This window comes from Squalius cephalus (assembly GCF_949319135.1).
Source record: "Squalius cephalus genome assembly, chromosome: 25".
Taxonomy (NCBI): domain Eukaryota; kingdom Metazoa; phylum Chordata; class Actinopteri; order Cypriniformes; family Leuciscidae; genus Squalius; species Squalius cephalus.
In genome coordinates, this window is record NC_137146.1 from 12,767,160 (window position 1) to 12,783,956 (window position 16,797).

Sequence of the window (16,797 nt, forward strand, 5' to 3'; positions counted from 1 at the left end):
TTTTGTTGTCTCAACACGTGCACTAAGTAATCCAACACTGATGAATCACACCAACAATTATAAGTAAACACCCTTTAGCAACATGAACACCGAATTACCCCTGCTGTAAACAACAACATGAATTGAAAAAGTGCTCTAGAGAAGTGATTTGAGCACAGCTGAGCCTAACAGTTTGATTTGTGTATTGCAGCAACAGCAGACCTGTGATTCTCAGCATGCCAACAGACCTGCGTATTTAGTTTTGGGATGGAGAAAGATAATGCTCTTTACAGGACCCCCGAGGACCGAAGCCCTCTTAAATGAGATCCGTGATCGTATGTCAGTCTGTACACAAACACTAGTTGTCTTTTGGTGGCTCCACCCAGACACACTGGCTGCATTTTACACCTGTGTTGACACTGGCAGCACTCCCTTTTTCTCTAGAAAAATGAAAGTTTACTCCACCTAAACACGAATGTGCTGCGTACCATTCTGATAAATCCTGCACTGGAATCCTGTGTCATGCAGGCGTGCGCAGTTAATGATGACAAGGCTGACACTGATGGTTTAGATAGAAGGAGACATAATGTTCAGTCATACCTGAAATCACGTGACCCATCTTGAACTTGCCATCAACCCCAGCCTGACTCTTTTTTTAAAAATAATTGCCAAATGTAAAAAATGAGTTGTTTTCGTTTCAATACTGCACGTCTGCAACGATATGACCAATAAATGAGGCAATAGTATCACAAGTTTTTCTACTGAATGATGCAAGAGTATTACAGGATTTACTAAATTATGGAGAAGATTTATGACTCATTAATTCAGTGGAGGCTGACTCAGGAAATTATGAATAATAACCAACCAGACAACATCAAACTGTGTATATTAATTTATTTGGCTATAATTCAGCAATATCACACTATCAAGAGTGCTGAATAAATATTAAAATATAGATAAAGTATATAATATATGTGTGTGTGTATACTGTGTATGTATATATATATATATATATATATATATATATATATATATATATATATATATATATATATATATATATATATAAAATACACATTTTGTAAGATATATTACATTATGTATATATAATATGTATATAATTTAGCAAAGGCACATTAAATTGATCAAAAAGGCAGTATAAAGTATAGATTTATGAAGTTAATAAATATTACAAAAAAATTATATTCATAATAAATGCTGTTCTTTAAAAAAACTTTATTTTCATCAAAGATTCCTGAAAAAAAAACTTTCCACAAAAATATTAATCAGCATAACTGTGTTTATCAATAATAATAATAAATGTTTCTCAAATCAGCATATTAGAATGATTTCTGAAGGATCATGTGACACTGAAGACTGGAAAATTCAGCTTTGCCATCACACGAATAAATTACGTTTTAAAACATATTGCAACCGAAACCAGTTATTTTAAATTGTAATAATATTTCACATTGTTACTGTTTTTACTAAATTAATGATAAAAAAAATGCAGCCTTGGTGAGATTAAGAGACTACTTTCACATTTCTGAGTATACAGTATAAAACCATTGTAAACATAGTAGGCTACAATGTCTTACAGTGTTTTAAGGAAATGTAATTTACTGCGTACTACGGTATTTTGGCAGAACCCATGGTCACCATAGTAAATTTTTTCAGGGTAATGAAATATTTACTGTTTCCCATAACCCTCAGGTAGTTGTGTTCCGGTCCTTTCTTTATCATGTTACTATAGTGATTTTGTGTCAGGATGCGAGCGCGCCAGGAGGAGTGTCGCTCCGCGCGGAAGGCAGGAAGCGGCGCGTGGGCAGTGTCACCGCCTGCGTCACACGCCAGGAGGGAGTTTTCCACTGACGAAAAGACTGCGCTGATCGGCGTCTGCTTCAGACAAGAGGAACAGCTTCAGCTGCTGCTTCAGTACGCCGAGCGCACAATAGCCACACGAACACAACGGGATCTAATACACGCTCGATAAACGCTCGGTCGTGGCACTTGGATTATTACCGCTTCATATTTTTCTATATTGTGGTATAGCCTACTAATGCTGATCGGACACCTTATTGGTGAGTAGCGGAGGTCCGCGCTGTTATACACTGCACTTGTAATGTGTCTAATAGGCAAAGCTCGGTGCTGGAGTCCAGCCAGATAGTTTCAATGTTCTTTTGTCGGCCGGTGTAAACAGATAAAATGTGTTGTGTAACTATTTCAAGTAGCTAAAGCAGGGGAAATTGTTGTGTGCTGCCATGACATGGAAAAAACTAACTTAACTTTACATAATTTACCATTGTCTTCAGTGTTAATGAATGTAGGCTATAGCCTACGTTTTATTTCACTAATAAACTCATAAACATTTATTATTTAAACCCTGATGCCTAAGTGTAGGCTATGTTAAATGTGTATTGTTCGGAGTAAATATAAGCGTTTTCTGTGTCAGATTTTAAATGGCTGGGTTTGATTAATAGATAACTCTCATAAGCAGCTGTTGGCGGTTCTGATCGGATCCATTGGCAGAATTCCAGCATAGTGAACCGTGTGTGTGTGTGTGTGTGTGTGTGTGTGTGTGTGTGTCCGATAAGTCGTAATTGCTGGTTTGGATCTGTGTTCATGTGTTGAGTGCATTCCCCGTTCACGTTTGTAGTGCTGGTGTGTCTTCTGAAGCGCGAGCGACTCCTTAAGGTGCCACACCGCATCATTTCAATAGTGTGCCTGCAGAATCAGATCTGCGCTCAGCCTCATATGCTCCTCCAGTCCTCAGTGACGTCACCGGGGGTGCATGCGAGGCTGAATGCAGGTCTGAGGGAGACCTTACTTGATCCGAACCAAACTTCAGTTTGTTGACCAATGTAAATATATTTAATATTTGTTTTTATCACTTTTAGCAAAGATCCATATTCACAAATGTAAATAATCCTTTTACACATATCTACATTCTGTCACTGTTAAAACCAATATATAAATCAGCCCCCTGGCTTTTTTGTTACTTAAATAATTGAATATTCGATGTTATTTTTAATATTGTAGGCTATATGACAGAAGCTCAAAAAGTCGCAAAAAAAAAAAAAAAAAAAAAGTCCCAGACGCTTTTCAGTAATTCGCTGATTGCTGTGATTGACATCAGTCAATCACGAGAGAAGAGGCAACAATCACTGACACGTTGTGCACGGCGTGATTGGAATAACTGACGGGAATTAATGTTCTCATTTCACACGGGTTTGTTAGTTGCTAACTTGTTACACAGTTTGTTATTTGCATATTCATTGGCTTCTTTTGTGAGATAATTCACAGTCCCTGTCTGTAAGCAGGTTGAATGTTTGAAAAGGGAAGTTATTTCGTTCACTTATGAGCTTTATGTAAACTTTAGTTCAAGTGTCTCGGTATATTGTTAAAATACCAACCAGCAGCACTTGTTATTATCTTATTTGTGTTTTTGTTCCTTTTTCGTAAGTTTGAGGCTGTTTATGTTGCGCGTGCTTCTATGTTGAGCGAGTCGTGGTCGGTCTTTCGCGCGACTTTGTTCGTGGGTAGGCTACACTTAATACGCAATCATATGTATGTGTGTATATACATATATATATATATATATATATATATATATATATATATATATATATATATGTATGTGTGTATACATGTATATGTGTGTTTTATGTCTTTTAATATGTGTTTGTCACTCAAGGTGGTCCACTGGTCACAAGTGAGTTGTTTTCTATGAAACAACAGTGTTGTTTTGAATTGGAGTGCACGCCACGCTAAACTTATCAAAAAGGACCCATAAAAGATAAGCATTATTTATAAGTAGGCTACTTCTGGGTTGATGAGGTGCGAACTTGCACGTGTAGGCTACTATGGTCTGTGAAATCAGCCCTTGTCTGGGTAGTTTCCTTCCCTCTTTTCAAATGAGTCTTCACATGTCCCATTTAAACCAGACATACTTTTTTTTTTAACCGAGATGATGTAGGCATCATTAGTGTATATGTATATCACAACATGTCATCTTTTTTTATTAAGCTCCCACCCACAGACTGGGTGTTACTATTTGGGCTAGTTCAGTGTGTGGCTTTTGTGCACTGGTATTGGGGGAGGTGGAGGTCCTGATGTCTCAAAAACAGAGAAGCAGAGGGATCCCATCTGTTTTGTCACTCTCAAGCATTCCTCCCAGCTTGTGAGGTACCAGTGTGCGCCCCAGACATGAGCCGCTGACCCCTGAGCTCCTCCACCCTAGACACACATGCTCTCCCTTGAGAGCCTTAAGAGACTGGTAAAGATGGCTGATATTTGTTTAGCCACCATTAAGTTATTCATGCTGATGACTTCTCAGGGAAGCTACACTTTGCACACTCTGTTGGAAGTTTGCATTTCGGATATTGATGCAAATTGTTCCCTGTTCAATGGAAATATCTCCTTTCAGTTTTGGCAATTTCCTGAGCGGTCATATTTTCCACTCGTTGACTTAAAACGTGAGGAACGATTCGCTCATAACTGTTAAATAACTTTCAGAGGGTGTTTTGAGATGGCTTATTTTGTCATTCCTCTTAATAATCTAAGTCAGGGATTTCCAGTGTTTTAGACACGAACCCCCAAATATGATCATACTCGTGAGGAAACCCATTCTAAAATTGAAAAGGCAGCTAGTTGAAATATAAATTAGGATTTTTTTTATATTAATAATTTTAATTCTTTTTAATCACTTTTTTTTTTAGTTGATTTTTTCAAACATTTATTTTTACTTAATTCCTTTTCTCTAAACTTTTCCACGGACCTCACTTTGAAAACCAACTAAGTCAGAATTATTGTCCAGTTATTTAGATACTAAATATCACTTTGGATATCAGTAAAGTAAACTTGTAATCTGCATCACAATATGTGGTGTTTTATAAATCTTGTTTTCTCTGCATATTTCAAATTAGGAAATGCATAGTGTGAGTCCATACAGCTATGCTTAAACAAATCTTCATCTCCACCATAATAACATAATCTTTGATGACTCGTGATGTCCCATCAGGTGTTTTTATAGATGTTTTTTTTTCTGTGAGGTGATTCCTCTTGGGCAATAGTGGTCTGGACTACACAGACACATCTGGGATAGATAGAATGTGTCGCCGTGCCAGAGGAGAATTCCTGTGGGCTGGAGACATTGCATTATTTATATGTTTAAAGTTCTCGCCCGCTACCCTCCTCCCACATCGGTGCACACTCCTATTTGGGATGAATGTGTACTCTGCATGGGTTGAAGCTCAGGAACAGAATGTCTCTGGCGTAGTTGAACATCTAGAGTGATCGGGACAGCACACGGCTCCCTCCTGCCCCTGCCTGCAGTTCTTCAGAGCTGGCCAGCAGGGGGAGCGTTTTCTTTTATTCGGGTGAAATTGTGGAATCTGGTTTTGATTCCAGTTATCTTGCAAGTGATTTTACAACATCTTTAGCAGCCAGGTTTTATAGCCACACTTTTGTATATTTTTAGATAGTTTAGATGAGGTACATGCTGCTCGTTATTACATTATCTGGATGGAAGCCGTGAGCTGCAGGGGAAGTCAACTCTCTTGCATAAGATGAGGATGGGATTCCACTGCTTCATGGTGTTGGCTGTTTTAAATTTTTTTTGGAAGGAGGGCGGTGAGTTAAATAATTTTTAATGAAGCTTTTTTTGTTATAATCATGCTGCAGTGAGCCCGCCGACAGCAGATTTAAGATTTCAGCAATCTGCTGCTTTTGTGGCCATTCTCGCTTTCTGTGCGAGATTTATATCCGCCGTCCTTGGTGACAACAGCATTGAGAATTCCTCATCAGTGCACTGCCTTTATTGGAATGGCAGTCCTGCATAATTTATGCTCCAGTGCGAACGTCTCACCTGCTCTGAAAGTCTGGGATACCTCGGCGGTGACAGCTTTTGCTTGGATGTGAAATCCAGACCTGATCTGTGGCGGATTTATGGGTGGATGGTGCGTTTTGACTACTCGTTTTTCATTTGTGAGATTCTTGCTCGTATTTCTAGTCTCTGCTGATGTTGGAGTGCAACAGGACAAGCTCCAGATTGACCTACAGCTGAGCCCCCCGCATCCCCTCCTCTCTTGTTCCTGGGATTAGCTCGTCGTCATTGTTTCTGCCCATTAAGCAAGATTAACAAATCAATGTGTCAGGTAGTCTGCAGTCAAGAGACAATGACCCACTTCTAACACCCAGGTTTTGCACTCTCTCCCCCTCTATCTCCACATCTCCCGTGCCGTCCTCCCCCTCTCCTCACTGTCCAGAGTCCTTCATTAAAACTCCTCTGCTTGGTAGGCATTCATGCTGTCCTCAGGGAATTCTCTCTTTTTCTCTGGCAATTGAGGAGTAGAGTAGTGATGATGGTTGAATGTGAAGATAAAGGTGTCTGAGACTCTGATAAGAACGAGGGTGTGGTGAGCACCAGATACCGTGTTCAGGTGGTTTCTTGTACAAACTAAGAGTGAGTGGATTGCATCTAGAAATGTGACGGCCAATTTACTAGTCAAATGAGCAGATGAGGATGAATTCTTCGTTGTTTTGCAGTCTTCTCCACTTGAGTGGTGAGAGTCAAGTTCTCTGCGATCATATATAAAAACGAAGAGTTTTTCCTGCCAAGGTTTGTGCTTGTTTCAAATCAAGACGTAGCATGTAAGGGTCCACGCTCCCTGCGCTGGCTCCGTTTACATGCAAATGAGGACAGATCTGGACACATACTGTTTGCAATAAAAATAGATTATGTCCTTAGCCTGTACTGCCGTTTTCAGACAAGTCAGCTGTTTGCGGTTTCATTTGTCCATTTAAAACCCGTGTCCGATTATTAACACGTGGCACAAACTATTGCATAACTTTCCAACTGTTTGGCTTGTAGAGTTCCTCTAGTCAAGGTTCAAGCATTGTTTGCTTTTAGCCGGTGTTGCACGAGCAGATAAGTTTGACTCATGGAAGATATTGTACGGTTCAGACGCAGATAAGACTCACCTTGTGCTTCCTGGCAGCGACATTTGGCAGCCGAGGAGACGCGGCTGAATGTGCAGACGGCACAGACTCACCCCGATGTCTGGCACATTCACGACGGCAGCACTAATGTGTGAAGCGCACATGATGCACAGAGAGAGAGAGAAGTTCAGCTTGTAAACAGAGCAACCTGTTGGAAATGGAAGTCTACACAATCTTGTCTGAAGATTAGGGACGCACCAATATCGATAAATCACCAGTATGTAAAATTCTACACTATTCTGTACTGTGCTTCATATAAATTAAAAACACTTAAAACTAAAATCAATTTAAAGTGAATTTAGGCATCATGTCATTATAATGTGTAAAAAAAAAAAACATTTTCAATTTGCTAAAGATTTATCAGCGTTAAATTAGTGTTATTAAAGAATAACTTAAAATGAGAGGTGATGGCAAAGGTAATCTAAATGTAAAAATAGTTGAAATTAGCATGCACAATTAATTATTCAACTGTCAATATTAAATAAATGCACACGACATATAATATATAACATATAATTAGAAAATATCTAATGGTTGGTTATATCGTGCATCCCGAGGGAAAATGAGGCCAAATGAAACAACATTAGTCAATGTTGCGCAAATGCATCGTTGACTGCTAACACTCAAAGTCAGTTAAAGTGCTCAATTTGAACTCAAACCAAAAAGTATTTGTACACTTTAGTAAAGTTAAGTTCCAAGGGTTGATTATTAAACGAATAGCAGACTACTATTGAGTCATATTGTGTTAGTCACACGCTCTTTATTTTTTTGTCGATGACACACCATAGACCAACATCATGAGCTGTATAATCTGCCAGTCACAACCATCTGTCACTTTTTCTCTGAAGTGGCTGTCTTGATGGGAACAAGCCTTATTATGAAACACTTATTTACTGCTCATCACTTCTAGGGAAAAAATGGCCGTGTTTTAGTGGATATAACTCCAGAACTGACTTATGACGACTGGCTGTCACATCTCAAGTTAAAAAAAAAAATTCTGCTTCACTCAAGCAGCAGTAAAAACTATCTCTAAATCAAACCTTTTCCTTCCTTCCCCACTTCCTTCCTTCCATTCTGCCTGTATCAGCACGAATGTGTCTGAGCTGTGGAGTGCAGCGAGAGGCCGAGCCTGAGGTGAACTAGCTGACCGAGGTTCATCTCAGGGCGGAGAAACAAACGAGTCCACAGCCGCCAGTATCAAATTATGGTTTTGTGTAAACGCCGCTGCACTGCACCGGCTCTGACCCTCAAAAGCTGATGGGCACCGGCTAGACTCTTCCTGCCAAAGGATTGATTGCTTTTATTGCCCAATAAGCAACCTCTCCACGGGAGCAGCGACAAATGCAGCCTAGTCTTACATAAACACGTTTACTGTGCCAAGCTGTACACACATTTACTACGGAGTCTCATATAATGCATTTAGCAGCTGTGTAAAGTGTAATTGCCGCTACTGGCTCAGTGATGTGTGTTTTTTGAGTGGGGTAACCGAAATTTACCCTCCTCACTAATGTGGCTATGTAATCAACCCCCGTCCTAATCAATGTATTTGTCTATGCGATTGGATTTGGAAGTGGGTGAAGGGTCTGGTAATTGTTGACTTGCACCGGAGGGACGTGATTGATTACTTCCTGTTTTCCTGGCCGCTCAGAGGCAGCATAAAGCGCCGTCAGCTGCTTGTTTGGAGTGTAATGCTCATAGCCTGTATTTAAAAACCTCACTGGACATTTAACTGCTATTAGGACAATAAGAACGCTACACTGGCTGATAACATCTAAGCACTTCTTGCGATATAGAAACAATTCATAGCAAAATAAATCAGCTGTTGGTCAAAGCCAGATTGCTTGGAATTGCAACTTTAATTTTTGCCCCTTTGGTTACGTCTACACTAATCCAGATACTCTTGAAATTGCGTTTTGGCCTTCCATCCACGCTGAGATTCGCATTGTAGTGTGGACTGTGAAAATTTAAGTATTTGTAAACGATGACACGTTTAGTCATGTGACATACCTTATTGGTATGTCCTGCTATGTGATTTTCACTTTCACAGTGTTACTAAAGATAAATACTACTTTGTACAATCTTCATTTTACATTCTTGCAAAGATGAGAGAATTTATTTGCAATTGCTGTTCTGCGGCAAAACATGAGGGCAATTGATTTTTAGACCAAACATGAAATGGCGATTAAGTGTGACATGGACGCACCAGTAAATTGTGAGATATTTTGCTAATAAAATGATCGTGCCATAAGAATAGCATGAGAACTTTATTATATCCAGTCTCTTGGTATCATCTTAGTGAGCTTTTATTAGGTGGAACTTGGAATCTTTTGGAATATGCTAGTGTGAATGGAGTTGAAAACACCATTTTCAAATTGGTGTAGACACATCCCTCCTATAATGCTTTTCTGTCTTTGCTTGTTTCCCACAGATCACCAAACGCTAGCGCCATGAGCGGGGTTCTCAAGAGGAAGTACGAGGAGGTGGAGGAGGACCCATGCTACTCTTCCTCCTCACCTTCCTCTCTCTCCTCCTCCGCCTACTCCGAATGGGACTCGGATGGGGAGAGCTGCTACTCCGACACCCTGGATTCAACCCCCAGCAACCCCAGCTCCCCAGCAACGTCCTTAAACAGTGAGTTTCCCCTTGATCGAATCATTCATTCTCTGATTAGGGTGGATGGTCAAACTCCCATTTCCATGGCTCTTTATTCATGCATAAGGTCTGCAGGGCTTATCTCAGCCTTTCTGTGTCCTACCTGATAAGGTGTTATTGAGATACAGGATTAATTGCATGGATGCAGCTAATTACACAGGATGTTTTGATGCATGCCACATTCACCAGGTCACCTCCTGCAGGCCGTTCATCCAGGTTTGTGGGGTGAGTCAGGGAAGGGAAAGCAAACAGTTGTGAGTTTCCCAGGATGGCTGGGCAGGAAGCCAGAGAGTGTGCCATGTGACGGAGGGAGGCAGAATGAACGCAGAGCTTTGTCTGAGCACCGGGCATGAACCCAGAACAGGTGCTGAGAAAGACCGAAGGGGCACGGAGCAGGAAGACAGGCATGAAGAGAAGAGGAAGGGAAACGATATGGCTGTCTGCTTGTGTTTATGAAACAAAGTCAGAGAATAGAGCTCAGTCAGGTTAGACGGCATATTTAATTTAATGTGAATTGAAACTAAGCCGTGAGCGGCAGACATATAATAGCTTTCAAATGGACAGCAAGATTTTTGTTTTGAACAGAACTCTCTTGTATCACCAAGGCTGCAGTTATTTGGTAAAAATACAGTAAAAACAGTAATAATGTGAAATATTGTTAATATTATTATTATTATTTTTGAATATATTTTAAAATGTAATTTATTCCTGTGATGGAAAAGCTGAATTTTCAGCATAATTACTCCAGTCTTCAGTGTCACATGATCCTTCAGAAATCATTCTAATATGTTGATTTGGTGCTTTTAAACAGATTTTTTTTTTTTTTTTATCATCAATGCTCAAAGCAGTTTTGGTGTGACGCATTTTTTTAGGATTCTTTGATGAATAGATAGCTGACCCTAAACATTTGAACAGTAGTGTACAGTCTGTTCAGTAGCTTGCGCATGACTAATATATTCACAACCCATGTTATTTTGGATGCGTTTTCAGAGTTGCATAATGATTGGCACCAACACACTTAACAGTACAAACCACTGAACACTCTGTTTGTCTATCCCTCACCGCCTACTTTTCATTCACTTAAAATAAACCATGCTGTCTACCCTGACTAATATCCATATATTATCAATTTCAGCATTATTAGATGAAGTCTCCAGAATCTGACTCCTTGCATAACTGAGAGCTTGTTTACTCTAATTCATAATATCACCAATAGAAACTTGATAATGCATAAAGCTGCTCTTTTAACATGTCATTGTTTCTGAGGTGCTGCTGCCTATCAGGTTCATGTGAGACCACGCTGTCCTTTTAGACTTGTCCATCAGATCTTTTCTGTTAGATGAACAAAACATATTTGCACAGGCTTCTAGATAGGCTTGTGTGAGTTTGAGTTCCCACCATTGCAAGTCTAATATAAACCAGCTGTGGGGACAGTGAGATCCATCCCCTCCATTCCCTTCAGATAACAATCAGTCAGCTTTAGGCCCTGAGGGAAAATGAGCTTCTCTCTCACAGAGTTTAACAATTCAACATTAAATGTGCAAAGGATATGGGATTTACAATTAAAAAAATATGGTGGTGTTGTTTCAAGAAGAAATACCTCCCTTTGAAATGCTTTCGACCACTGACATTGACTGATTTTTGACTGGTTGTAGGAATAATTAGCAAGGGAAGTGTGGACAGATGGCCTGTCTTATGTAAAGATGGAGTGTATTTTATTAAATGTCTTGAGTGCCCTCTCCACTTCCAGAAACCTCAAACCTCCAGATCATCCAGCCGCTGGGTTGTGATTGTAGACGCTTTGCTCCTCCTGCACATTTCAGCGCCAAAGGGGAAATTCCTGAGTGGATTGTTTGTCAGACACGAGCGAAGAGGAATACAGTTGTCTTTGCATGTGTCTGGATTTGATCAAACTATTAGCTGAACTATTTGCACATCTGTTCTGATGTTGATTTGTGAAATATATATTTTTGTATAGTGTAGTATGATGGAATGATTGTAGCTCTGGCATTTATAATATGCTAATTTGCTATGTGTGGACTGCCATCTAGTGGTGATGTAATGCACTCGCAACAATGTTAATGTGATCTTGATGTTTGCACGAGAGACTCCAAGTCTTCCCATTAGGCTTGGCACACGTCCTACTCAAATACTCCCCAATGAGATACTAGGAACAGAAGTTTCTTTTTTTCCACCACTCTCTCAGACATGTGCTCTTAATTTTCATTTAAGGAATTTCAAGCATAAATTCCTGTGAATGTTTCACCCGCTGTTTTCCACTTAATGTTTTCTTTTCAAGTCCACCACAAGCTGGAACGTCTTATATATATCCTCTCTTTCTTTCTGTCCTTCTTTTTTCCAGCCACATCTATCCTGAAGAAAGCCAAGCGCACACGGCGAGGCAACGTGCAGTTTGACCAGGTTACGGTGTTCTTCTTCCCTCGCTGCCAGGGCTTCACCAGCGTGCCCAGCCGGGGAGGTTGCACCCTTGGCATGGTGCAGAGACACAGCGCACAGCGCCGCTACACGTTAGCCGAGTTTGCCATAGCACAGCGCCACCTACGGCGAGAGAAACTCAAAAACCGAATGAGGGAGGAGAAACTGGACGCTCTTAAGCTGAAGGTAGCGAATTTAAATTCACACATTGAGGTCAAACAAGCTGCATTTAAATCCAAACATCATCATAATCATGTGAATATCTTTTTTCTTGTGGCAGCTTACCAAAAATGGTACCCAAGTGTCCGAAGAGGCTGAAAGGTTGACTGTCGATGACATCCCCGAGGATGAAATCGACCTCAGCGGAGTGAATTTGGATGATGGCTCCTTCCTTCATCCTTACCCATCTAAGAGAAGGCATGCCATCCTCAAAGCCGCCGGCATCAAAAAAATCGATAAAGAGGAGAAGCGTCAACTGCATGAGCTGCGTACGTCGAGAGAAGACTGCGGATGCGATTGCCAGGGCTTCTGCGAGCCGGAGAGCTGCAGCTGTAGTTTGGCTGGGATCAAATGTCAGGTGAGCGCTTGAGTCTCGACAGACTTCCTTGAGAACACAAGGTTATCCGTAATATTTACAGGTATCATTCCTTTTGCTCCAACTGCATATTAGAATAATTTCTGAAGGATCACGTGACTGAAGACTGGACTAATGGCTGATGAAAATTCAGCCATCACAGAAACATGACCTTTTAATATACATTACGATAGTAAAAGTTATTTAAAATGGTAAAATCTCACAATATTACTGTTTTCACTGTGTTTTTGATCAAATAAATGCAGCCCTTTGGGAGCATAAGAGACTTCTTTTGAAAATATAAAAAAAATCTTCCCAACCCCAAACTTTTGAATGGTAGTGAGTGTATATAATACACAAAAAATAAATTGTATTAATTTAATAGTCTACTTAAAAATGTACTTAATATTTTAAATGTATATTTTATAAGAGTTCAAATTTGTTTATAACGTTATATGTATTTGTATTATCAAATATCATTTATATATTCATTAATGTAATGTTTCCTGGCTTTACAGATGGACCACTCATCCTTTCCATGCGGCTGCACTAAAGACGGCTGTGGAAACACGCAGGGCCGCATCGAGTTCAACTCCAGCCGAGTTCAGACCCACTACATCCACACCATCATGAAGCTGGAGCTGGAAAAGCGTTTGGAGGAGCACACGCCGGAGACCGAGTCACCGTCTGAGAATCAGCCAGACTGCAGTTCCCCCAGCCGTCCAGCAGAGAGCAGCACCACGCCAGAGACGCCCACATTTCACTTCAGCTCGGAGCTGGTATCGGCGGGAGAGAACAGCTGCAGCAGCGACATGACCGATTCATCCAGCTCTTCAGGCCAGAGCGAGGACTCCGAATCCGCCGGGAACGCTCAGAGCGAGCAGTCGCCTCTAGACGTCGACGAAAATGGACTTACGAGAATCCTAAGCTTTAGTGACGCGGACAACGAGGACTGTTCTGTCAGGGAGTGTAACAACAACTGCGACTACCAGCAGAAAAAGAGCGAGTCGATGGGCTACGGCATCTTCAGCGCGGCGGACGACAAGCTCAGCACGTCACAAACGGACAACAGCCGCACGGCCATGTCTGAGCTCTTAGACGAGAACGCAAATCAAGGTATCGCCCTATTCCACAATGGCTCCGTCCCTCACACGCCCTCACCGTCCATCGATCACTCCGCCAGCTACATGGACCTGAGCCTGTCATCCGAGTCGGACCTGGAGTTCTTCGACGGCTTTCCTTGTCTGGGACCGAGCTCGCTGTACAACTCCCTGAAGGAGTACGAGCACATGGACAACTTCTTTCAGTTCCAGTTGCCTACTTACCCTAGCCTTCCGCAGGCGGCCGACCCGGGAACTTGTCTCCTGGAGTCTCTGATCGGCTTGTCAGATTCTGTCCCAGAACCTCCGGCCACCTTCACGGACAATCAAATGCTAGAAGACGCCATGAAGCTGTCAGTGATGGAGTCTGTAAAAGTCTAATGAGGGCTCTTGTATGATCACTGTACAAATGAACTATGGGATTGTAAATGAATGCCATTTTTTGTTTTGTTTTTTCTTTATTTTATGAATCCCAGGATATCAATATTTGCATTACCTGCCTTTATGATGTTAGCGAAGCATTAAGTTATTATAACAATCTTTATTATCATTATTGCCATCGCAGTGGCAGCTAACATTTCAGTTCAAAAACAAGTCTGGCCGACTGATTTTTGAACACTTGTACATATGGCCAGGAAGGTGAAGAACTTCTCACCCACATTGGTGGTATTATCATCAACATTTACCATTATTATTATTATTGCGAAGGTTATTTATATGAATTGAGAAGGGGCACCAATGGGAGTCATAATGCTGATTATGTATCTCAGGGACTTTTTCTAGCTTTCAGAAGCAATGCATTTTGACCATCGCTGCTGTTATTTGGCGTTTTTCTGAGATTTTCCACCTAAACAAACAGCATTTAAACGGCCTCTTTTGGAGGGCCTTCTGTCTCGGTCGCTTTTTCGACTCGAGATGGTGGTCTGTACTTTTGTTCGCAAAGCTAGAGGAAGGACTCCTGTTCCACAAAACGGCTCCTTGGGATTTTCTAACGGTACACAAATCCCCCAGAGGCTCCTCAGTTAGCACTTTATCTGTGAAAAAAAATGAACCAATCAGAGAGCAGACGGGTCGGCCTCACGCCTGCCTCGCCGTCTCTGAATCTAAGATTGTTTTCATGCCATTTTATGGTGTTGGATCATCAGCACAAGGTGGAGAAAAGTGAGCGATTTCCTTTTAATTTATTTTATACGCCGCAGATATCGCGTAATATGATCATGATATCTGTTGACCATATGGCTTTTATTTATTCTTACCGAGTTATTTATTTAGTTTTTCTCCGAATGCCAGCTGAATATTATCTGAGCCACACTGTGCTCTGGAGAAGTGGAAATAATGCAACTTGTTCACGTTTCCCACCTACATTAACCTGTGTTTCAGCTGTGGAGGAAGGGCACCAACTGCAAAGTATTTAAGAATCTATTCTATTACTATGAAGTAACACTTTCAGTTAAATTATTTCACGTTTAGCATTTCAGCATTAGGACTATTTAGTATTTATTCATGGTTTGGGCAATAAAGAGAACAATGTGTTTAACAAAAGAAAGGTTAGCGTTTGTGCCTGTTAACACGAGGAGCCACTGTTTCCTGTCTAACGAACTTCTATATAACCTACCTATTGATTAAAAATCAGAGTTTCCGGCCTGTAATGTGACCGCCGATAACGTTGCCTATCATATAGAGAATTAACATTTTGTAACTATGTAGATTTCAGAGAATTCTAATCTGTTTATTGACAAATTATTTTATTAAGAAATGAAATCCACATTGTTCTTCAAATATTGAAACATTTGTAATATATAAATAGAGCTAAATCTATGCTTGGAGGAAAAAGAAAAGAGAAAAAAAAAAAACGTATTCTGGACAGGCATAAAGTTGGTGTTTACTACGATGTAACTACCTAAACGAATTTACCAAGCTCCATTTGATTGTACTCCGACGGGTTGGTTGAACCCAAACGACAACACGAATTGTGGGTATAAATTTAGTAGTTTCAAAAACGTTTTGTTGATAAAAACCTGCATATATTATGCACTATCATGTTATGCAAATTTGTGTTGCCCATATTGTTTCCACTTCACAGTGAAGACGTTTTAAGTTTGTATGTTTCTGAATGAGCTTTGAGGAAATGAATCGATGTACATATCTGACCATCTAGACTTCAACTGTCGGCACATCATTATTTGACCCGACAGGAGCATTTGCATGCACGACCCGTTCATTTGTCTCAGTACTACATGCTTTTAGAGCAAAAATGCACAATCAGAAATGTACTTGCTTTATTTTTGCCTTCACGTGCTGTTCTTGAAGCTGATTAGGATGTGGGCACGGCTTCATTCGTTTGAGTCCAGCTTACTATTCCCTTGTAAAGATGTATCACCTCATCGCAATGAAATGGAAATGATTGGTATTTATTAGTCATGATTGATGTATGTTTTGATCTCTGATGCTTTTCAAAGTGTTTCTTACTTCTGCCTTTTTGTTGTATATATTTTCTGCTTCAGTGAAACTAAAGACAAAACCAAGCAGTTCTTTTATATTATATATTTTCACGCTTAACAGTTTAAAGCTATTCATTTCATTCAAGTCATTTGACAGTAGTTTGTCCCTACAAAATAAAAGTCCAGCTTTTTCTTACAACTGCCATTGTTTGTCGTCTTTTGTGCATGTGAGTGCATGGGTGAAAATATTCAAATTGTTTTTATATTAAAAACAACAACACAGATACCTATTATTTTAAATAAGTTGAGTAAAATCCCTTAACGGTCAATCTTTGAATTTTTGCAAACAAATAAATAACAAATGGGAATACTTTACATTTGTCAACATTAGTTAACTACATTAATCAACATGAACTAACATTGAAAAACACTTCAAATGCATTTATTCATCTTAGTTCATGTTCTTTTTAACGTTGTTTAAAACATTATTAAAATCAAAATTTGCTTATCTGTTTATAGCTGACCTGAGTTAACATGAACTAACAATGTTACATTGTATTTTTATTAACAAATGTTAACAAAGTATTAACAAATTTTATTAAACAAAGTTAACAAA

At 40.1% G+C, this 16,797-nt stretch overlaps 1 protein-coding gene across 2 annotated transcripts; it reads left to right on the forward strand.

Moving 5' to 3' along the window:
• Nucleotides 1-1,856: 1,856 nt before the first annotated feature.
• On the forward strand, nt 1,857-16,380 carry csrnp1b (cysteine-serine-rich nuclear protein 1b). 2 transcript variants are annotated; one of them, XM_079862897.1, is made up of 5 exons: nt 1,857-2,060; nt 9,407-9,609; nt 11,993-12,252; nt 12,347-12,643; nt 13,159-16,380. In XM_079862897.1, the coding sequence occupies exons 2-5, from the start codon at nt 9,426-9,428 to the stop codon at nt 14,119-14,121; spliced, it is 1,704 nt and encodes a 567-aa protein (XP_079719023.1). In that variant the 5' UTR covers nt 1,857-2,060; nt 9,407-9,425; the 3' UTR covers nt 14,122-16,380. The 2 variants fall into 2 exon arrangements, with proteins under 2 accessions (XP_079719023.1, XP_079719024.1); XM_079862898.1 differs by lacking the exon at nt 1,857-2,060 and adding an exon at nt 3,134-3,207.
• The last annotated feature ends 417 nt before the right edge of the window (nt 16,381-16,797 follow it).